The following is a 24,197-nucleotide window of genomic DNA, read 5'->3' on the forward strand; positions in this document are numbered from 1 at the left end:
TTTCAAGAAACTTAGTCAGAGCTTGTGCACATTTTTAAATGCAAAGGTAGTGTAATAGTTAACATGAAATGTTTCACTTTACAGAATTACCATATTGTCAATCCTCTAAATATCATATTTTTCCCATAATTGCTAGGAAATTTTTCATAAGTAAAAATGCAACACAAACAACTCACTTCATACCTTGATCAAATATGACAGGAAAGACGGCTCCTCCACTCTACCATTAAAAATATTTAAGATGATTTGTTCTGTTAACCTGGAGTTTTGTTATATTCCACATCAGTTAATTACACAAATCAAAACAGCCACTGCTTTCAAAAAAATTACCTTACAATTCTAAATGAAAACAGGAAACTACGGATACAATGAATAATTTTGTTAATTCTTGAAGTATAACTTATGTCTAAGAACCAATTTTCTCTGAAGAGAGTTGCTTTCATCACTTCATGATACACTCATACATTTTTGAATGACATCAGCATCACCTTAAAATTCAGTCCAAACTATCTAGGTAACTAAAACCAGCTACTTCAGCTTACATGAACAAATCTATACATGATAGACATTATACTTCTTAATACACCCAAGACAAGGCTACCAAAGAATTTATTTTTAAAAAGTTGCTCTACAGTATCCATTGTCATGCATACTAGACCACAGTCAAAAAATAAAATACTCCAGGAACAGATTTTTAAAAACACTATGCTCCATATATTTAAACTCACTATCATAGCACTTGCCTGGGGAAAGCTGAAAAAGAGATTTACTGTTTTCAGCAGAGCCACTGCCTGCATGCTCACCTCAGCATGAAAGTGCACTGATTTGCTGTCAGCAAGCTGCAGATGAGAGGTAAGTTCTGCTATCCTTGCCATATAGTGGGTTTTTATCAGGTCTTCACGAGACTCAACATCTGGAGCCTGGCAAAGCAAAAATTTAAGCAGACAGTATTTATGTTTAACACACTGAACGCTTGCATCACAACATTGCCTCTATACAGACTTCTCCCCTGCTGAGGCCTGACTGCTCTACCCGAAAGTATTAAATTGCCCAAACACAAGAGACAGATAACAGCAGGTCACACTGCAACTTGCCACTCTGATGGTGACTCTTAACATCAAACTTCCTTGAAGGACAAAGAGCTGACTGGAGAGGTAAGAATTTAGCTTGATTTGACATGTCTGATGAAGACGAAAATCCACTGCAGAAGTGCTTTCACCCACATAAAAACGTTCTATCTTTTCCCAACAAGGAAGAATTCCTTGACATCACTAAATTTCAGAAGCTCACAAAAGTCAAAACTATTTCTAATGCTGCATGTTCCCGAAGTTTCTTTAGACATGTGAATTTTAAAAAGAAAAGAAAAAATAAAGAAGCCAAACAACTTGCTAGTCAACTATAAGTTAACTGTATAAGTAGCCCACTGGAGGCAGCTTTCACATGATCTGTCATTACCTTCAAGCTGAAGCTTTTAAGAGCTTGTATGAGTTATTCCCTGGGCCCCTAACCCTTTTTAATCACACCTTCAGAAGAAAAGGAAGCATGAACTGAAACACATATCACTTCCTTCAGCATCCGAAAAGGGAAAGCACTGAATCTTATTCTGCGGAGTTCCTGTTGGGGCAAGTGTTACATTATAGCAGTGCTAAATAAAGTGAGAGCAGGTTCCAAGTTTCTTTCAGTATGACCTCTGGTTTGGGATAGCCTGTACACCAAGCACTGCAGTCAGGGACTTATTAGCAGCTTGAGCCCTTCCTCAAGAGATAAGAATGGAGGCTTGGAATGCAGTGTGGGCTACTGCAGCACAAACAGACCAATGCTTTCCTCAAATTACAGAGAACAGACCTGGATCACAGCTCGCACTGCTCCAAAATGCTTAAATGGGTAAAATAAGAGTTCACTAACAGAAGAAGAAAATTAAGAAATACATGGATTTCAGAAATTTGACTATATAGTATACAGAGACTACACAGGTGACTCGTGCCATTATATGACACTATTCTTGGTAATTAGACCTCTGGAGTAAGTTTAACAGCATCAGAATTGAAGTACTTAGCAGATGTACTTTGATAATGCTTAAAACAGATTACCTTTTCATTATCAGTAGTTATAGTCAACATTCCAATCTAGAACAAGGAAGAAAATACACTTAATGAGGACTGCAAAAATAGATACCATAACTGCAAGTCATTATGGTTTCAGTCAAAGAAGAACATTAAATTTAAAAAACCTTGCAGCAGTTCAAACTGAAACCAAATTTAAGTATTTCCACCTGTAACATAAACAAGAGTGATTACATGGATGCCTTGAACAGAATTAAAGCTGACACCAACTCTCCAAATATATCCCCTGTGCCTTGCTATGCACAGAGGAAAAGGCAATAAAAGCAACAAGATGCAGCTGGGCTTGTATGATTATGCAACTGCTTGATCATATGAAACTAATTCAGAGGTACTTTAGTGCATTTGAAACGTTACTTGTCTTATTTAAGAGCAAGGAAAGACGACTTGGATTTACTGAGTACCTTCCGAATTCCTTCCTTTCCACTTAGACAAAACTCTACAGGAGGGGTGTATGCCAATAACTAGTTTCATGGAAGAATATCTTCACAGAGAATCAAAGGGTTTTTTTCCTCTCCATCTCAACAAGACTAGAGATTGAGGTTTATGGGAAATATTTATACGATATGTTGACCCATAATTTACGTTAAGCATTGTGCCTGGAAAAATTCTCCTCAAACTCCTAACGATTCAAATAGAGGATCAAAAAGTTAAGGTGCCAGTTTACTTCAAAACTGAGGACTTCAAAACAATCCACTGATTATTTCTTCCTGGAGTGGGACAGTGGGGAGTTAAAAAAAAAAAAAAAGAATTCTGTTGAATGCTGAGCAGAGTAGTTTGATTATTTCTTACAGATGACATTCCTGCTAATACCACTTCAGAAGTGGTAATTCAAGGGAACAGCCAACCCATTTTAAATACTTGTAGTAAACAGGAAAAAGCCATTTCCCAACATAGAAGAGCAAGGACCGAATCCATGCTACATCCAAAAGCAATTGCTGAACCCCAACTGACATGTAGTAAATCTTATAACCCATTTACAGACACTAGTTACCTACTTTCATTTGCTTTAACATACCAAGAGATGAATAAAAGTATTGGAAACTCAGAGCCAACCTGAGATATGCACCAATTGCAAGGCTTCCCAGCTACTGAGTCAGAAAAATCTAGAGGTTAAGCACCTAATATTTCCCCCTCAGTCACACAAGTACAGAGCTACAAAAATAACTCCATGACAGTTACAACAGCGAACAAAGTCTCAAAATGCAAGAAGTTCCAAACTCTGCAGAAAGTATTCACAGGCAGCTCTGCAAACACAAGGACCCCAAGCATGAATGCTCTTCAACACAGTCAAAAGGCTTTCATTATTAGTGTTCCACTGATCAAAGAGCCCTACTCCTAAAGAAAGTGGATTTTTCTCTACTGAAGTAAAAAAGGTCACTTACCAGACTAGTACTCTTAATGGGTTCCCTCTTTTCTGTGGTTTCCTTCTTTTGTTCTGTTACATTTGGCAAAATGGAATGCTCCTGCATAGTTTCAGTTAGATTTCCACTAAGAGAGTTCTTCAGTTTCTGGTTTTCTTTCTCTAGCTTTATTTTAGCTAGCTGGGCCTCCAACATCCAGTGCTCTTTTTCTTGTTCAAGTTTTGCAATTTTCTCCAAACTCTGCTGAACCTTTAGGAGGGAAAGTTTACAGTCCAGGTTATTGAACCCAAGGGGAAAAAAGCCACACACACAGGAAATGTTTGAGGACAGTATTATTTTAAACCATTACATAAGTGAGCTAACAAAGAGTGCAGCAGGTAAACAACTACTGTTTCGAGCTGTACAAGTAACTACGGTCCACTGTCAAAAACGACCATGTTTTTAATTAGTTTGAACCTTGTGTCACAAAGTTATAGCTCATAAAACTGGCAGCATTGTATGAGGTGAAAAATCAAAGCAGGGAAGAATTTTATAAAAACTTGAAAGATGTGTACCTGGCACCAGCATTATAATTTTCTACTCTAGAAAGACAAACTCTCCCTTCCAGCTGCACCACCTCACCCAGACAGAACCACCCACTTTGTCTAGTTAAGAAAACAACCGTGGAACAGAACACATCCAATTACTCCACACATTTGTGCTGAAATTTATTTCACCCCTACTAACACAGTTTGAGTACTAGCCACTACAAAAACAAACTCACAAAAAACCCCAAACCAAACTAACAAACAAACAAGAAAACAACTCCGACAAAACACAAAAGAAAAGAAAAACCAAAACAACAAAAAAACCCACATACACACCAAAGTATTTTTCTTAAAGGTCAATGACAATGAGTCAAGCACAGTCTGAGCATTCAAGCTAATAAAGAAGTTTCGGTATTAATCAGTCAGTCTCATTCATATGAGGAGATGGGCAAACTGTGTAGGCCTTTTAAATACCATGTAACCTTCCCCTGTTTCAGCTTCCAGAAAAAAAAATAAAAATATATATATATGCACACTGGAAGACAGAAACTGGATTCTATTCCTTTAACTGAATAGAAAAATCATTGTTCTTAACCAGTACTAATAAATCCTGCACAGTCCAAAAAAAAGGACTCAAAACAAATTAATCCTTCAGTACGCCTTATTTTTGTCTTTATTTTGCATTTATTTGAATAATTAAAGATTGTTTGACTTCTTGTACTTACAAATAGAGCTATCAATGGCATAATCCTGTCTTTTATAACTACATGTACATTCTGCAAGTACAGGAGATAATCCAGCCTGACAAGGGTAAACTTTACTTTCAAAACTCTACAATACATCTACAGGCTAATTTTAAGCTTCAATACATGCATGACCACAGACATAAAATATGTGGAGACTATTTGATATTACTTTTCTCCTACAAAATACATTATCATACATTAGTAAAATTTATACCAGAATACCTGTTGTGCAAGACCTTCTCTACTTTCTGTAGAACTCAGGAGAACTCTGCGATTGGCTAAAGCCTCTTCATAAGGCACTGAATCTGCACAAGGCTGTAGAAGAACAAAAGAAACCTCAAAACATGTTACACAGTAGATCAGAATGCATATTCTACATTTATTTTCTTACTGCCTTCCTTACTTCATAGTAAAGGGAAGAAAAACCACGTTCCAAGTGCTTACCAGCCAGTAGGAAAAAATGGTTTGAGCTCAAAAGAAATACCGCCCCAAAAGGTGCAGTTGTTTAAAGCACTCAGAAAACTCAAAGTGTTTAATTAATCATCAAATACATCTTTACAGACATTGCAGTAAAGTGATTTAGTAACAACTGTTAAGCACACCATCACTTAATTGTTAATTTTAACAGAGACAACAGAGAGATCTGGCAGCATTCAATCCTTTGGTTCAGCACATTTTTTCCAGTGCTCCTCCTTTTCAGCTGCCTTTTTTTTCTCCCTGTTGCTCTCCACTGTGTTCCAGTGAATGCAAGTGTAAGAATATGATATCATTTGCTCCACATTCGTGGTGGATACAGGAGGAAAATTAAATAAGCAGCTACCCTCTTCTCCTTGGAGTCTTGGCACAGAAATAATTAGTGGAAATGGGTAATGGCAGAATTGGCACATACCCTCTGTTGTGAGGGCAACTATGCTCTCTAGTTTTCAACAGCATTATTGCTCTAAGGGTTTCATTCCCTTAGCCAAAAATTCTCATTCAGAGAATCTAATGCATTCCAAATACTGAAAATCCTTAGTTTGTATTCTCTGTGGCATAACCAAGTATCAACAGAACTGCACTCTCTCTGTGCAAGCACAGTAGCTGAACAAACCTTCTTCAAAGACTTCATGTAAGCAGCTGCCTTTTTCTTGTACTGCAGCATACACTCAGCTGAGAGAGGGCTGATGAACTCTGTTCCTCCTTTAGGGCCATAGCTCAGTGAAGCAGTGAAGTGATCCAAGTTGTTGCTGAAGAACGAGGCGATCTACACAGATCAAGAGAAGTCACTTTTTGAATTAAGTTGACCAGAAAGATTCATCAGAGCAATTACTCTTTCAAAAGACAAGTATTCAGTCAAACTGGATTTTGCAATAAGAATTTAAAACAAGCCACAGGCCCTTCCACATAACCTAGACCTTACTAACACAAAGCATCCTCTTCACAGTACCCACTCTTAACACTCATTTATGAGGGGGTTTTTAACTCATAGCCTGAAAATACCTGAAGAACAAACCTGATACTATAGGTTATTAATATCAGAGGCACACACAGATTTTTCAAATCATTCAACTAAAGATTACTTCTTTTTCTTAAAAACCTGCACAACTTAGGGCATTACATTGAAATCATAACATCCAGTACCTTGCCTGCTCCATTTGTTAAAGCCGCAACAGAGGATAAAATACAGTCATTTGTAGTTATGAGTTTCTGTGTGGCAGTTGGAACATCTTGTTCTAAAGTAGCTTTCTGACTGTAGTGTTTGGAAATATCTGGAAAAGGAAAAAAAAAAAATCACATTTATGTCAAATTACGATTCTGGTTTATTTCAGCAACCATTTTCAAATTCAGCTTTCGACCTCAGGCTTCAAACACTTCTCCCCTCTCTAAGTTGTATAAAAGTTTAGTCTGGCTACTCTTAGTTCTTCAGTATGGTGCCTTAGACAACTGTCTGTGATCATAGGAACAGACATTATGGCTGTTACACAAGGCAGAATAAAGGTGTATATTTAAGTGTACTCTGTGTTCCAAAACTCAGAGCTATATAGGGGATTCAAGCTCACACTGACCTAGTGTTTCATCTCACAAATACACTTTTCATTTCCATGTGTTTACATCAGAACACTCAAAAGGAGAATTTTGTGTCACATTCAATATCCAGGTGTTAAGATCACATAATTTCTAAAGGAAGAGTATTTTAATTCTGTCAGAGCAAATCTAAAAGACTACCAGAAGTTTAGAATGTTACTTTCTAATATTCTTTCAGGTAAAATTAACAGAACAGTCTTCAAGGGGGAGCCAGGTGCGGGAGCACAGGGAGGAACACACAGAACCTTTTTGAAGTCATTCACAATAACATCCAGGTATGTTGTTTGATTTCAACAGCACCAAAATTTAAAAAGAATCAAGTCTTTATTACACAAGAGCAAACATTCTCTACTTGCCCTAATTAAAAAAAAAAAAAAAGGTAATTGTTTGATAGGTGAACATTTTGCAGCTATTTTACAATAAAGTACTATTGGTACAGAACGAAGAAGTCCCAGCTCATCAACACCACAAGTTATAATCTTAGGCAAGCTTAAGCAGTTGGAAATTAGTTTGGATCAAGAAAGAAGAGAGAAGTGACAAATCAAGCATTCTGGAGTGTGGGAGTGCAAAATGTTAAGCACAACATTTCTGTGGACAGCTAATGAATTCTACTGACAGTTTTCTTCAGTACTTCTATTTTCCTTATTTCTTTTGAAGTGTAAGTTGGGTTGATTTTACATTGCAGTACACATACTAAGAAGTAGAAAGTATTTATCAATAAACTTATCTATTCTCTAAAACTCTTGGTTTGAGGTATAATCTTTAATATAATTTTTTTTTAACAAGGACTCTGCAGAATGAAGCCATGCTATTGATGTTATTATTAAAAAAAATTTGCTTAAAATTACAAAAGCTTAATGTTTAAACAGCTGACTAGGAATAAAACAACTCATCTGTAGGGATTATTTTCTCCCTGGTACAGAAATTCTAGGACATACAGAAACATCATTTTTTTAAAACTGTGAGTTTTAACCAAACATCACTTCATTGAAAACATAACATATCTATGTTCTTCTGATAAAAGGAAGGTAAGCCATTTTTCAAGAGGAAATTAAGTTTCAAAAAGAACCCAGACTTCTTTGTAAGCTTTGGTAATATATTCATGTTAAAAATAGTAACCAACCTAAAAATAGTAAGGAAAAATTCCACTTTGAAGACAGGTACTAGGTCAACGGTATGTAAGCAGGGGAAAATATGTACCTTTAATAGCATTCCAATCTGTATGCTCGTTTCAATAGAGCAATGAAGTTCAGAAAGTGAAGTGATACTGCTCAGAAAGATGTGGTGAGCCACAATTAAATAATCCAGCAACTTCAACTAACAAAGCTAACAGAACGGAGGAATGAAAACCACACATGAATGTTTGAAACAAGTGGTTAGCAGGTTTAGTTTCTCATCTTCACTTTTAAAGGCAAAACAAACCAGATTTATCACATATTATACATTCAATATTGTTACAGAGAGAGTACATGTGTGCTATGTTAAACAGAAAGAAGCAGGGCTGAAACATAACAACATTCCCATACTCTCACCTTTTAAAACGTCATGAAATCCATGAAGACTTGCAGCAATGTTTGTAAACACAAAGTTATAATTTGTCCTAAGTAGTCCTTCTGGTTTTGTACCTAAGAGTGCCACATAAAAAGGAAAAGAAAACCACAACACTAAGATTTGACCATGAATGAAAAGAGCCACCTCTGAAAATAATTCCATTTCCACCTACTAGAACCATTTGCATAGAGCGTGAGTCATAACAGATTCATTTACTTAAATTTCCCCTTCATTATCAAATATATATATATAAAATTTTGCCAGAGTAGACAGGTAAAAGACTTTCCAGTTCTCTAAGTTTTATTCATATTTTACAAATATCAATTGGTTTGGTCTCAAAAACCACTTATACATGCAGAAATACTTACATGTTCACTGCTGTAGGAAGGAGCATCTGGGCTCTTCTAAAGAGTGCAGACTGAAACAACCTGAAGCTACACAATAACCATTTCCTCTTGTTATTTACAGGATGCATTTGGAGATAGTTTCCCCATACATATAGAAGTTTTATCTGATTTTATTTAGTCATTACCATGACAGTTGTAATAATCTTATGAACAGGAGGGCTTGGAAGTGATGATTAGTAATAAAATGTAGTTTATCAACAATTTCCTAATTAAAGGATGACAAAAGACACACTGTCAATCACACTATAAAAACCCAGAGTCGTTTCTTCTCCTCTACAGCTAACTATGACTATCTAAAATCTGGTACGTGTGACTGCTTGGTAATTTCCAGGCCTGCACCATGCCCACGTCTGTCCAGAAGGAGGAGTGTGGAGCATGAAACACTCTACAGCACACTCAGTTGCCCGGCCTGGATAAAAGAGGCTCATGACAGAGCACACTGCAGAACTCACTGGCCCAGAGTTCAGACTGCACCAAACGAGCAGCGTTCATCTTGTTTTCTTCCATCATAGAAGTGGCATTTGGTGTCTGTGTGTATGGCTCAAAGAAAACTCAAACCAAACAAAAAACAAAACAAGAAAAAACAAAACCAAAACAAACCCACCCAATACTGGTCCAAAAATAAAACCAGTACCTTCCAGTCAGTGTAACCAACCAAGCCCAAACTGACACTTACTCGGTAAGGCCAGAAGACTGACATACGTATGTAGCTTCTCAAAGACTGCAGTCAACCTTTTCATGTCTCTGTGTAGCTCCATATTTCTAGCTCTTAAAGCAGCTGTGCAAAGAGAAGACTCACACTCTTCTTCCAAACTAGGAATATATGAATTATTTTTTTTAAAAAACGAGCAATTATCTTAAAAAACAAGTTCACGAGTTTTGGAATAGATAAGTGTTCTCTACATCCCCAGTCCAAAAGAACAAGAGACTAGGAATTTACTTTAGAATGGTTAACATAGCAGAGTGACTTAGCAATACATGAAAATTACTGTGTGCACCCCCACTCTTAGGTATTTTAGTCACAAGCCAGGAATGGTTTACGCTCACGGCAAGGAATTGACTGCATCTGCTTAAAGACTTTTTTCTCCACTACATAAATTATTTTATCTTTTGTTTCCTAAGGAGCATGAGAACAGGTGTAAAGAAGACATAAATAAAGCTTTTTCTTCTTCTGTAGTCCAAACCCACTTTTTAAGCAGTTTTTTACATCTATAATTCACCTCCCTTCGACCAACTCAGGAACAAAGATTTTCAAAGCAGAAGGGATGTGCATCTGGCCAAGTTCTACTACATGTACTGAGTGATAAACAATCCTCAGACAAGCTCAAGGCATTAACAATTTCAGTGTACCGTACCTGAATAATATCAACGCTACTGAATAACATTAAGAAACACTAATGAAAGCTGCACAGATTTTTTAAAGTCTCATCTGGAAGCGGGGGGAAAAGAGCCTTAAAATACATGGGTTTAGCTCTAGCACCTTAAAAGAAAGATGCCTAACCTCAAGGCTCAGAAACCAGCATTTAAAAAAAAAAAAAAGTTCTGCCCTTTAAGCCAGAGTGTGTTTTAAGGGTTGACTTAAATATTAAGTTGTAGGTGTTGACAATGCTGCATACCTGACACTTACTGCACCTTTAAATGAGATCTATCAAATCAAAAATACCTTTTTAACTGATAAGGAAGAATCTTTCTTAAAAAGCACAAGTAGGAAGCTAAATGTTCTGAGAAGGCCTTCAATTTCACTGTTGTTTCCTGAAAGGAAAAACAACATATAAGTGGTTTTGCTCTGTAAAAATCTTTTTCAATACTAAAAGTAAGAAATCTTACCAGGACTGTCACAGTATCCTCCGTGATGCTCTCGAACAAGTGCAGCATTCCTTCCTCCAGAGGGCGAACGTACGAAGCGTTTTCATGGAGATATTGTGAGAACTGAGAACAGAGAGATTTTAAAATGGTGCTTGTTGAAGGCTCTTGTAAAATCTTTCCAAGTTAACAACTGAACGGTCCATTTTAGTAAAGCACCTGTCATCTTAAACGATGCCCAAGATGTCATTAATAAGATATAACAATCATGTGATGTACAGCAACCACTTCTACAGGACACACAAACACACCTTGAGGGAAAGTGAGAAGTAGTGGCAGTCCAGGCAAAACCACATCTAGGGCTTTGCCACTGCACCCTATCCCATTTTAATTGTCATGCACAGCACACCAAGCCCTTACTTTTTAAGTTTAAACATTCTTGCATTCCTTCCTCAACCCCATCAAATTCAAGCTAGATCAATGCACCATTAAGCCACCAGAATAAACTATCCCACCTTCCTCCCAGCTGTCGTTTGCCTCTCAGCCCTGTGTGAAGTACTGAAGAACTAAACTGATTTAAAACTGAGAGCAAGAGATGTGGTTTTATCTTTATCTGTGTCCCCTGCAGTTTTCAAAATGACTCAAAGCATGCTTATCCCAATGCAAAGGATGGAGCACTAACTAATCAAAGGAGAATTCTTACTTCCAAAAACTATGACAGCTCTGAGCAATAATAAAACTTCAACCTCGTGGAACTGCCTGACTTTGTTGAAAATTGCTTAAGTAAATTCTTTGGTTAGTTTTGCCCTCAAAAAAGCATACCTGAGAATGAAGGTGTGTACTCTTACACACAATCAAAACATACCAACACCATCAGCTTTCCCTTTTGATACCTCAGTATCATAAAAACCTTCTTCCACAGATTGGAAGATAATTCCACAGATTAGCTATCACACAGATACAGGGAGCGAAAAGCGATCTTGGTTTTTATTTTGCCCCACAGAAAGACACCTTCACCTTTGGTTATTTAAACCACAATAGCAGCTAAAGATCCCAGGCAAATAGGGTACAAGAGATTTTAATTATTTCTTGTATTATTATAGTGCAGCAACACAGTGTTAACAAGAAGAGTGAGATGCCAAGCCCTCATTCATGCATGCACAAATCTGGACAGAATTAGGGAAAATTCCTAAATATAAGGAGAAAGAAATGACACATGCAGAATGCTCCTGGTTTGTGCTGCAAGAGAGAGGACTTGAGTTATCTGGCATGATGCTGAAGACCCAGCAGAACCCAGCAATTCAATACTTAAAGAGAAAAGGAATACTTGAACCTGGAAGGGAATTGTCCACATCTATTTTGAGTGTTTGGTGGGGAAAATAGCTCGAAAGCACCAGACAAGACCTGGAGTTGGGGAAAAATAAATCAGTGCAAGTCTGCTAAGCCACTACCTGACATTTGTCTCATTTTCTCTACCATATTAACGGGGAGGTTTTGACCCGTTCAGTGGAGTAGCTAAAAATCACACTGAGAACACTTGCCAAGCAAACAGGTAAATTAATCAAAAATATAGTAGCAACTACAGCTTCAGTCAGTTATAAAAGATGCTTCACTGCTGGAAAGTCACAGCAAAAGACCTGAGAAGTAGCATGCGCTGAGGGAATTAGGTCATAAATACAGAATAGGGCAGACTAAAAGAGACATAATTACAAAAACAAAGCCTGAACTACTGAATCAGAGTAAATTATCAGAAAAGAAGAATCAAATTACGGTTCTAATTAAGTTGCATATATCAGCTGTGCTGAAAAGCAACAGAGAAATGTTAACAAAGGATGTTGGGGGGGAAAAATTCAGCGAGAAATGATGTCTAAGCAACTTGACTTTATTCCTTAGTGTAAACTGCACTAGTGTCTGTAGAATCCAGTCACCACACTGGGCCATAGAAACAAAGAGACACAGTTCCTGCCCCAAAGCATTTGGAAGATGACAAAGCCACACAGTTTTCCCAGGAAGGATATGCCATTTTGAGTGCATTTGTGGCAGAAGCAAGAAAATGTTCTCAAGCTTATATCTATGCTGACTCTCTGTAAAAGTGTATTCTTGACTGACAGAGCTGAATCAACTGAGAAGGCAGATAGAATGGGGTTTCTCTAGTGGATAAACACCTTCATAAGCATATTTGTTACCTGCAAAGAGATAAAAAGGAGGTTTTCCCAAGAGCAAGAAAGTTTTGTGATAGTTAACATTGAAACTACATGCACTGCAGCCACTTGGTCAATGCAAACCACATCCATCTCAGCAGCTTAAGTCTGAGCCCTACCAACTACGAAACAGAAATTAAAATCTGAATCACAAAATACTGCCATGCAGCAACTTAAATCCACATAGGTCCAATTACACTATGAAGTCAGCTCTGATGTTAATGCAATTTTGTTCCAAAGCATACATATATGCATCTCCACACAAATCCTTGTGCACAAAGCTCTACTCCACGCTTCATGGCATAGAAAATGCAGCTGATAGCTCTGAATGACTCTCAAAAAGCCTTCCCACGGAGTTGAGTCGAAACAGATGGGTCAGATTTCTCATCTTGATTTCAACATGCTTTATAGACTTGCAGCTTCAGCAAGAAGATCTTATATGAAAGATCTTTTTGCAAGTAGCCCAAAATGAGATTATAAAGTTGGTTTTTTGATAAGGGAACAGAGTCTAGGATTTCTCCTTCAGAATTCTACCTTCCATCCAGTTTATTTAATGTTACAGTTTAACACTTTATATAGAAAACCAGATTCTGTCTCAACATCTCCCATGCCCTGGTGCATTGACTAAAACAAGTTCCATTTAGCAGTGCAGTATTTGAGCATTATTATTTTAAAACAAGTCAGTTGAACTTTTAACAAATGCACTTCAGTTTAGCAATTAAAAAGGAAAGCTTTGATTTGATTATCATATTGTTCTTGTTGCAGAGGCACAGGAGAAAAAGATTCTCTGCAACTGTACCTTTGGCCACATTCACAGAATTCACCCAACAGAAAAAGACTTCTCATGCAGGAAGGAGAGGTTGGCTCTCAGGAACACACTCACAGCATTCCAGTGAAGTGGTAGAAGTTTGCATGACTAAGATTAATCACTACTGAAAGTCTACATAACTGAATATACTTGTAGCTGAAATTTGTAAGCTTTACCTTCTGATTCAACGGTGATATAGTGTCTGTTGCAGAATCAATGGGAAAGATCTGTACCTTCTGCTCAGTGTATGTGTGGAAGTTCAAGAGAGCTGTTACGAGTTCTTGAACAAAAGCCAGTGCCTTGCCAGCAAGGTCTCGCAACTTCAGCTGTAAAGACAGTTAAAAAATTATCTTATTTAACATGTATCTGTTTAAATATAAAAAAAATCCCCTACATTTGGATACAAAAAATTGTTATCAGTGATTTCTTTCGTGTTACTATTTCAGCCTAAAAACATAGCAGCAATTATTTTAACTTAATTTTTAAAATTTCATCCATAAACTACAATGCCACACAGAAGGGCACATTGTTCTATGACAACAAAGGATGCTTTAATTTCACACAACTGGTGATGCTTTGCCTCTACCTCATTTTTCAAACTGCAGGCCGCAAAAACACTCAGAAGTCAATACAGTTACAGAAATCATCTCTGAAATTTCCAGAGACCAACAGACTAATTGCTGACAACAGTAACCTGGTTGCAAGGAAACCTAAATTTACTTAGTAAAAATCAATGAGGTTTTCTCCCAGAATTAAAGGTGTCTGCTTTCTAACCACTAACACTCAATTCTTATTCTCCCAGCCTTGACAGAACTGAGCTGTTGCTCATGAATAAGGCTGTTCTGTGGCTTTAGTACAGTAGGAAGGTATCCCAGAAATTAATCCAAAATGGAACACAGTCAAAAGAGAAGAAAACCACACTGTTGTGACTTATGGAAGAGATAATAAGGTTAGAGTGACATTTCAGCCAAGAATGACTTATCCTTCAGAGATGTATTCCAATGCTTCAATGAACTGTTAAATCAAGTCAATCCTGATTATGGATCTGGGATGGTGGTGAGTAATTAATGTATTCATTAAACTCAGTTTCTGTATGTTAATTAGCTATGCAAAGAAGGAAAACAGACACTATTGCTGTTTTGCTGTCCTTTACACTGCATCCTGTGCTAATACATCAGCATTTTACCTTCACTGGCAAAGCCAGGCATAAAAATCTGTCCTGGAACATTTTCAAGACTGCAGATTTTGAAGTATGAGGCTGACATAGTTCTAGCAAAAAACAGTAAAGGCAGAAATTCTCCATGCAGTTATTCAGATTTTTCTTAGAACTCAGCAGTAGCAACCTGAAATTTAAGGCTACTTTCATCACAAAATTGAACAGCAGGACACCTGTTCTCACAGCAGATGTATTAGGAACAACATCTCTTTATAGGCACTTCTGAAGAATGGAGAAAGCAACTATTTGAAATCTTTCTGCAGTGGCATCTCAATGCACTCACTTGAAGGTTCAAGACATCTCATACAAGCAAACAGAAAAACCACATTGCTGTGGAGCCCATCCTCAGTGGAAGCAACAGAGGAAAATTTTGACTGCATCCAGGTATCTGATTTGCTACTGTAAAAACCCTTAATATATTTAGCTATTAGCAGAAAGCTAATGCTCATTTTTGAATACTGAGCAAACAATATTCCCAAGGAAACTCACGAAATTACAGTAGTGAATAGAAACTTTCTTTTTTTTTTTTCCAAATAAAAATATTTAAATTTATAAGGGTTATTTTGCTGCAAGTAAGAGATGTTTTGGCAAGATGTATCCCATAAAATGCAAATGAACCATGCAGAGATCTCAAAAAGACATGATTTATTCCTCAGGATTATGATCAGTGACAAGTAATGTTAACTAACATGGCATTCTAGTGCACACACCGAAGTGTAGTTTACAAATGCAAACATTCTTCAGATCTCAAGTGAAGTAATCGAAAAAGCTCAGTTTAAGGGAAAAGGAATTTAAGATACCAAACCTATTTTTTTTCCCCCTCAACAAAAGACCTCTAAAATAACACAGTTTTAATCAACTTCAAAAATTAAATGTTCAAGTTCTAGCTCACTGCAGGTTGACTGTTGATAGTACAGGTTGCCAGTGATGAGATCAATAAAAGAGGTACCAGGGCAATTAAAAAGGACTTTTTGGGTTGATTAGTTGATAGGGCAGGAGCACAGGGGGTGTTCACCTCAATTCCTGCAGTAGCATGGATGAATGAGGAGTAGGAAAAGCCATTTTACCAATAGGTGGCTAAAGGACTGGTGCCACCAGCAAAATTTTGGTTCTTTTTGATCACGGGGCAATTTTTATGGTACCAAGCCTGCTAGAGTTGGATGGGCTTCACCTATCTAGCAAGGGCAAAAGAGCCCGAGCATATAAGTTGGCAGTGCTGATTCAGAGGGCTTTAAACTAGGTTTGAAGGGGGAAGGGGTTGAAACCAGGCTCTCCAGAGAAGAGCCCAAGGGTGGAAAGCCTGAGTTAGAAGTGAAATCAGCAGCCCAGCTGAAGTGCAGGCAGCTTGGGAAACAAACAATAGGAGCTGGAAGCCATCGTGCAGCAGGAAAGCTATGATACAGTCACCATCACGGAAACGTGGTGGGATGATTCACATGACTGGAGTGCTACATTGGGTGGCTACAAGCTCTTCAGAAGGGATAGGCAAGGTAGGAGAGGGGGGCTCTGTATGTTAGAGAGACTCTTGACTCTGTAGAACTTGAAGGCAGTAACACTCAGGTTGAGTGCCTGTGGACCAGAATCAGGGGGAAGGCCAACAAGGCTGATATCCTGGTGGGAGTCTGTTACAGACCACCCAACCAGGATGAAGAGGGTGATGAATTATTCTACAAGCAGCTGGCGGAGGTTACAAAATCACCAGCCCTTGTTCTTGTGGGCGAATTTAACCTGCTGGATGTCTGCTGGGAACTCAACACAGCGGAGAAGAGGCAGTCCAGGAGTATAGAGGATAATTTCTTGTTGCAGCTGATAAATGAACCTACCAGGGCTGGGGCCCCATTAGCCCTGCTGTTTATAAACAGAGAAGGGCTGGTGGGTGGTGGTCAGAGGCCATCTGGGGCACAGTGACCACAAAATTTTAGAGTTTTCAATACTTGGTGAAGTAAGGAAGGGCATCAACAAAACCTTTACCCTAGACTTCCAGAGGGCAGACTTTGGCCTATTCAGGAGGCTGGTTTGGAGAGTACCTTGGGAAACAGCCCTTAAAAACAAAGGGGTCCAGGAAGGATGGGCATACTTCAAGAAAGAAATCTTGAAGGCACAGCAGCAGGCTGTCCCTATGTGCCGAAAGGCGAGCTGGTGGGGATGATGACTGGCCTGGTTGAACAAGGAGATTTTGCAGGAAAATAGGAGAAAAAGGAGAGTCTATCGCCTTTGGCAAAAGGGGCAGGCAACTCATTAAGTGTTTAGGGATGTAGTTAGGTCATGTAGAAAGAAAATTAGAGAGGCAAAAGCACAATTTGAACTTAATCTGGCCACTTCTGTTAAGGACAACAAAAAGTAATTTTATAAACATATCAATAGCAAGAGGGGCAAGGAAACCCTCCATTCTTTGCTGGACACAGAGGGGAATGGAGGGGAACATAGTTACCAAAGACAAGGATAAGGCTGAGGTAATTAACACCTCCTTTGCCTCAGTTTTTACAAGAAGACAACTGGCTTGGGCTGATAGATAGTGATGGGGAGCTGAATAGTCCCCATTATCCAGCAGGAAGAAGTTAGTGACCTGCTAGACTTGGATCCTTACAAGTCTATGGGACCAGACGGGATCCATCCTAGAGTGATGAGGGAACGGGCAGAAAAGCTCATCAAGAGCTTCTCCATCATCTACCAACAGTTCTGGCTCACTGGGGAGGTCCCAGATGATTGGAAGCTGGCTAATGTGATGCCAATCCACAAGAAGGGCTGGAAGGAAGATCCAGGAAACTACAGGCCCGTCATCCTGACCTCGGTGCCTGGCAAGGTTATGGAGCAGATCATCCTAAGTGCAATCACACAGCATCTGCAGGATGGACAAGAGATCAGACCCAGCCAGCACGGCTTTAGGAAGGGTAGGTCCTGTCTGACCAACCTGATCTCCTTTTATGATCAGGTGACCTGCCTGGTGGATGAGAGGAAGGCTGTGGATGTGTCTGACTGGACTTCAGCAAAGCCTTTGACACCATCTCCCACAGCATACTCCTGGAAAAGCTGCAGCCCACAGCTTGGACAGGGGCACTCTGTGCTGGGTTAGGAACTGGCTGGAGGGCCGGGCCCAGAGAGTGGTGGGGAATGGGGCTGCATCCAGTTGGCAGCCGGTCACTAGTGGTGTCCCCCTGGGATCAGTGTTGGGCCCAGTCCTGTTTAATATCTTTACTGATGATCTGGATGAGGGGATTGAGTGTACCATTAGCAAATTTGCAGATGACACCAAGTTGGGGGGAGTGTCAATCTGCTGCAGGGTAGGAGGGCTCTGCAGAGGGACCTGGACAGGTTGGATAAATGGGCTGGATCCAATGGTATGATGTTTAACAAGACCAAGTGCCAGGTCCTGCACTTTGGCCACAACAACCCCACGCAGTGCTGCAGGCTGGGGACAGAGGCTGGACAGAGTGGCTGGAGAGCAGCCAGACTGAGAGGGAGCTGGGAGTTTGGATTGACAGGAAGCTGAACATGAGCCAGCAGTGTGCCCAGGTGGCCAAGAGGGCCAATGGCATCCTGGCCTGGATCAGGAACAGTGTGGCCAGCAGGACCAGGGAAGTGATTCTTCCCCTGTACTCAGCACTAGTTAGGCCGTACCTTGAGTACTGTGTCCAGTTCTGGGCCCCTCAGTTTAGGAAGGATATTGAGGTGCTGGAGAGTGTCCAGAGAAGGGCGACAAGGCTGGTGAAGGGACTGGAGCACAGGCCCTATGAGGAGCGGCTGAGGGAGCTGGGGTTGTTTAGCCTGGAGAAGAGGAGGCTCAGGGGAGACCTCATCACTCTCTACAACTCCCTGAAAGGAGGTTGGAGTGAGGTGGGGGTCAGTCTCTTTTCCCAGGCAACCAGCAGTAGGACAAGAGGGCACAGTCTTAAGTTGTGCCAGGGGAGGTTTAGGTTAGACATCAGAATTAAATTCTTTACAGAGAGAGTGATCAGACATTGGAATGGGCTGCCCAGGGAGGTGGTAGTCACCATCCTTGGAGGTATTTAAGAAGAGACTGGATGTGGCACTTAGTGCCATGGTCTAGTTGACAGCATGGTGTTGGGTCATAAGTTGGACTCGATGATCTCAGAGGCCTTTTCCAACCTGGTTGATTCTGTGATTCTGTGACACAGTAAAAGATATTTCATATAACTTTAGTAAGACATGGGTAATTAGACCTTTTTGCCATTCTTTTTAGAAAGAGGTATCTGAATTAATACCTACAGTGATCATGAGCCAAAAATCAATGGATTAGCTCTAGTGAGGTAAGCAGACAACTTGACTCCTTGACATAAGAACAATATCCACTACCTTTGGAAAAGTGCAGAGGCTCTGTGAACAGAAATGCCCTTAGAATGTCATTATAGCTGTAAGGTAGGCTATCTTCTTTTGTTTCAGTCACTAAAATGACTGGTTTTATTTCAGTATCTGTGTAGAAGGTTGAATATGAAACCACGAAAGGTGCTTACCTGATATCTTCTGTTGTGTAATGGTACATTCAGAGCATTGTATCGATTAGATCCTACAGGACAAAAATTGAGTTTGCACTTATTAAATTGTGGGGGGTTTTGAGAGACACTTATTGGTAAACAGTGATTTTTTAAAAAAATAAAATTTCATTGCAGTAATCTTACAGTTCATGTAAGCAATATTAACTAAAGAGATACAAACAATTGACTTCAATAAGGTAGGCCTAAATATTCTCACTTAAGAACTGTTTTTGTAACTAAGTGGAGAGAAAGCAGTAAGTCAAATTTAATCATCTGAACATCCTGAATTTGACAGCTAAGAGCAGAATCCTCTTGCCCAAAGAACAGTAGTCATGACAAACAAGAGTGAAAAAATCTTTTAATCACTTAAGGAATTCAAGGTTATCTTCACATCTCAATTACATTCCAGGGAGTGCCAAGTAAGACTAATTTTTTAATGGTTTGAACATTTTTTTTTTAAAAAGCTTCTGTATATACTTGATGTGTTGATAATTCAGACTAAGATGTACTCTCCACGTATTTCAGCATTCTGCTCCAGTCATGAAGTAACCAGACTGATTATTCAACTACAAGCAGGCACAATTTTTAAAGAGAGAGGGATATTTGTACCTAGAGAAAAGCTTACAAAGTCTTATAGATTTTAAAAGGGATCACATTCATTCTCAATTAAATTGAACAACTACTTCAGTTTAAAATTTGCACTCAAAGGAAACTTGCAGCTTTTTATTCCTTTTCTGTCATTCACATGGGAAGAGGTAGTTATATTCAGAGGGCAAAAAGCTGTCCAAAATTACCAAATCTTTCTACTCTGGAAATCATGCTTAGCAGTCGAGAAGTCATTTGATTGTTACTGAAACTAGTCAGCTGGTAGTTACACTTAAAGCCAACTACAGAGCCTATAGGAAGACAGCTGGAATCCACAGCAAACAAACATCTCCCAACTTCCATCACTAAAGATCTGTCCACTATTTGTAGTGTTTTCTACACAAGCAAAAACATTATGCTATAGCAGCTCAGTGAGCAGATAAAATTATTTGCATCAAAGTTATTTGCTACAATGATAACTACCTATTTAAAAAAAAAAAAAAAGGAGCTAAAGAAGCCAGAGAAATAGAAACAGGCAGTAGATGCCAGGCAAGGTGACCTTTGTGAGAGGAAAGAAGTGAGAAGGATATCAATTCAAGGCACCAACACCTCAGCATGACGTGCTCTATGGGTGTCAATATTTCCTAAAGAGAAGATGATCCGGTGTTCCTAAGCCAAGACTCACTGGATTGCCAATCCAGTGGAGAACTTGGAAGGCTCACCCCTGTAGCACCTGCCAAATCAGCTTTTAGAGAACCCAAGGCTATTTAAAACATCATCAAGTTTTATACTGAATGAAAAATGCAAAAGCTACCAGCAAAATATACAGGAAACTCAAAAGCCTGTTTTCACTTCTCTGCTCCTTCTTCTCTACTTTCAGCTTTTTCCACTATTCCAGGTCTTCCTGGTGTCTCTGCCAGAAGAGTGCAGGTAGTGCCTGCCTGACCTTGCATTCAGCTATTTAGAAAGCACACAGTGCACAGCACTGATCTGGCATATACTAACCCATCCTTGCACCACAGCAATGCAAAGGCTGAGCATTCCTAAATTCATGGTATCCTCTGCACTTCAGTTTTTCTACCAGCAGTTGGAAAGGAAGCACTGCTTCAGGTAAAAATCCCCAAATTCAAAGGGCTTTTTTTTCCTTGAAAAGACAAACAAGTCTGAGACAAACTACAGATAAGAACTAGTCTGGGTGTTCCCTGATCAAACATGAGACACACTGACAAACTTTCCACTAAGTACAGATCACTGTTGATCCAATGCCTCTAAGTCAACATCTCTGCAACCACCAGTTTATCCCCACCTTACTCCAACTTGAGAATATATCCTGCCAAAAATAGTTACTCATCTCAAAGAGTATTATTTTTTACAGAGAAACCATTATATTGACAGTGTTCCTTTATCTTTTACAATATTCTGTTAACTCTAAGCAAAACAAGTGGCAAATTACTCGAAAGCCTTCAAAAGTTTTAATTTCCACTGTATACATAAAAGCTTAATATTTTCGGATTACTAAGCAAGACTATGACAAGTATTGTGAATACTTACTACAGTTACCTCCAAGTGTCTGTTCAGATGTCCAACATTTCTTACAGCTAATACAGTTTAATTCATAAGGTGTACTTCCTCCAGATGGATACCCAAAAATCAAACAAGAAACCCAGACCAAGGCAATACGTACTTGTGTCATTAAAAGGTACTTTTTCATTAATTATGCATAGTGATTCTTCCAGTCTACTGCCCAAAGCTGCTTGAAGATTCTTTAGCTGTTGCTGGCTAAATAACAAAGAGACAAACGAAAAACCACACACACACACACGGTAAACCTTTAAAATTTAATCTGTTCACCAACACCATATCTCACCATAAGCATCCCTTGAGTGTATAGGTATCTGTCTCCTTCTAGACATTAGACAGGAATAATAAAGTAGGAATTATTTGTCCTCCTTTCTGTCATATTTAATAAATGACATTCTATTCTAATCCCTAACAAATGCAGTGATAGATGCAATAAACTTGTAAATCAGAAGTTCCATTCTTGAGAAGCTCAACTTACTTCAGAGTTAAAATTTACCTTTTTTTCCTGTTCTGCAAATATTCTATAAACTATATGAAGGCATTCTTTTCTACTAGAATTTGAGTGGGAACGTAAAAGGGCCTTCAAATTAAGTTACTATGTATCAAATGTGGTATTCTGATATGCAGGCAATGAGTTGTCAATAATTCAGTTAACTATGTCACATCACTATTTGAAATACATAACAAGCTCTTTAAAATCCCATATTTAAACACTGCCATGACACAGCCTCTTCTGACAAGACTTGGCAATTATGCTTCTTATGCATTCTAAAGTGATTTTTCTCCAGATCTGCTTCACTTGCATTTGACTTTGTAGATAGATGTGAACCTAGGTAATTAAGATTACTAATATAATTAGATTCCTGAGAGGAAGAGTAACATATCCCAGCATTATACACGTATGTCAACAAAGATCACTGCATATTGATTCCAAATTCCACACCTTACCCAACTTAGGCCCCCAAATTCTTCACTGTTTTGCTTCCCGTTTGACATCTAGAACTCCTGCACATATAGTGGAGGGTGGGGGGAAGGTGTCAAAGTGACAGTTTTTTCCTTTTTTACAACATTTGATACACAGAAATTTATCAGGACTAACATGGAAAAATAATCCAAAATAGACAAGTAAGATATGAAGAAACTAGCCAATAAGTAGCTCATGCACATTAACGAACATTTTTCTTGGAAAGCAGCTCCAAAATTGCAGGGAAACGGTACAGCATGTACTGCAGTAGCATTGGGCAGGATAGAAAATAAAGACAAACTGCAAATGTACAGATATTTCCTTTTTGTACTATAAAGGAACGATAAACAAGTAGTTTGACATGTTTTGTTTTACATTCTGCCCTTAAATTTTCAAGGCATGCAGGCTGTCAAGTCTCATATCCCCTGGCTTTTCTGAAGAAAGAGTGGGTGTCTGAGGCAAATGGATCCCTTCCCCTGAAAGAGTGGGGAAAACAGAAGAGTAGTATTCTCAGAGACATATTCTGTCATGTGCTCAATAGATACTGATTTCAGTGTTTAAAATTAAGAAGTGTCAGGTTTTATTATTTTTAAAAGCCTCGCTTCTTAAATAGTAGGGACAATTTTTTACAATGACATTAACTACCAAGTCATCACAGAATGTGATAGACAAGGTCTGAGCTGAATAGTAGCAGATTAAGACTACAGTTTTTCAAACACCACAAAAAAGCAAACAGCGGCAAAACACAGCTTTCATCCTCTTTCCCAAGTGATTTTTAGTGAAACCCTGACCTGTATTAGAGGAGAGTTATTGGATTCAAGTATCTTCGGATCTATCAAAATAATTAAAATACAGACTTCGAGGTTACCAGGTGAAAGAAGGAACTCTGCATCTGAAAATTCACTATGCATCTTACTCATCATGTTAAAAAACTATACTGCACATATAAAATGCACCTTAAAAATGAACTTCAGAGAAATGCACCCTAATTTGATTTGGTCCACACTCCTCAACTTCCCATTTTCTACAACTTGCGTTCAAGACAATGAAAGTATTCCAAAACTAACAATATAATTCTTCAACAAAAACTCTGAAGTATTCTAGCTGAGAATGTTATGTCTGAAGCAAAAACAATTGTTCAAGAAGCTTTTGCAGTGGAGGGGGATTTTTTTAAATCATTTCAGTCGGTTACCTGAGTGTACCTTAACCAAGCTTTGTTTTTAGAAGCAGTTTTTACAAACTCACAGATCTTTGTTTCATTCCAGTTCTTTAATTTCTATAGCTTTCCATTACAAATAAATTTTTCAAGCCTTCATCAACATCATTGCTATTTAAAATAGCCTGGAGACAAAACTGCTACTACTGAAAGCAAAATTTGTGGAATTGTCTCATTCCATACACAGCTAAAGAAAGAGGGGTTTGACCTGCAGGTCAGGTCAGGTTTGTCTTCATACTATCATTTGAGTTTTATCAAAGTCTTTTTTTCTCCCCCTTTTTTAAAAGGTATTATTAAAATGATTAAAAATAATTATTAAAAATAACCCAGTTAATGTTTTACAGCAGTTATTTTTTTCAATCATATTTTCATTATATTAAATAAAAACACTTACCATTCCTCAGTTCGAAGCCTGCAGTCCTTAGCTTCTCTTTCTAGTGTCTGAGACTTGATCTTTATGCAAGAAGATAATCTCACAATGTAAGTACTGACACAGCAAGACATTGCATTTCAAAATTTTTCAAACTTGCAAGTACGAGGAAAAGCTCCTT

The 24,197-nt window shown here is 38.5% G+C and overlaps 1 protein-coding gene across 1 annotated transcript in view; it reads right to left on the bottom strand.

Annotated features, from left to right (window-relative positions):
• The window catches only part of PPP1R21 (protein phosphatase 1 regulatory subunit 21), a 42,943-nt gene that overhangs the window by 5,459 nt on the left and 13,287 nt on the right, over window positions 1–24,197 (bottom strand). Inside the window, exons 6-19 of the mRNA XM_029965078.1 lie at window positions 24,041–24,099; window positions 21,570–21,664; window positions 19,280–19,332; window positions 13,768–13,917; window positions 10,607–10,708; window positions 10,443–10,531; window positions 9,456–9,592; window positions 8,354–8,446; window positions 6,378–6,505; window positions 5,848–6,000; window positions 4,980–5,072; window positions 3,506–3,733; window positions 2,091–2,126; window positions 804–920 (exon numbers count right to left, since the gene is read on the bottom strand). Coding sequence (XP_029820938.1) covers window positions 804–920; window positions 2,091–2,126; window positions 3,506–3,733; window positions 4,980–5,072; window positions 5,848–6,000; window positions 6,378–6,505; window positions 8,354–8,446; window positions 9,456–9,592; window positions 10,443–10,531; window positions 10,607–10,708; window positions 13,768–13,917; window positions 19,280–19,332; window positions 21,570–21,664; window positions 24,041–24,099 — 1,533 coding nt within the window. The remainder of the gene's footprint in view (window positions 1–803; window positions 921–2,090; window positions 2,127–3,505; window positions 3,734–4,979; window positions 5,073–5,847; window positions 6,001–6,377; window positions 6,506–8,353; window positions 8,447–9,455; window positions 9,593–10,442; window positions 10,532–10,606; window positions 10,709–13,767; window positions 13,918–19,279; window positions 19,333–21,569; window positions 21,665–24,040; window positions 24,100–24,197) is intronic.

Source organism: Manacus vitellinus, unplaced genomic scaffold (genome assembly GCF_001715985.3).
Source record: "Manacus vitellinus isolate BGI_N305 unplaced genomic scaffold, ASM171598v3 scaffold_8_pilon, whole genome shotgun sequence".
NCBI lineage: Eukaryota > Metazoa > Chordata > Aves > Passeriformes > Pipridae > Manacus > Manacus vitellinus.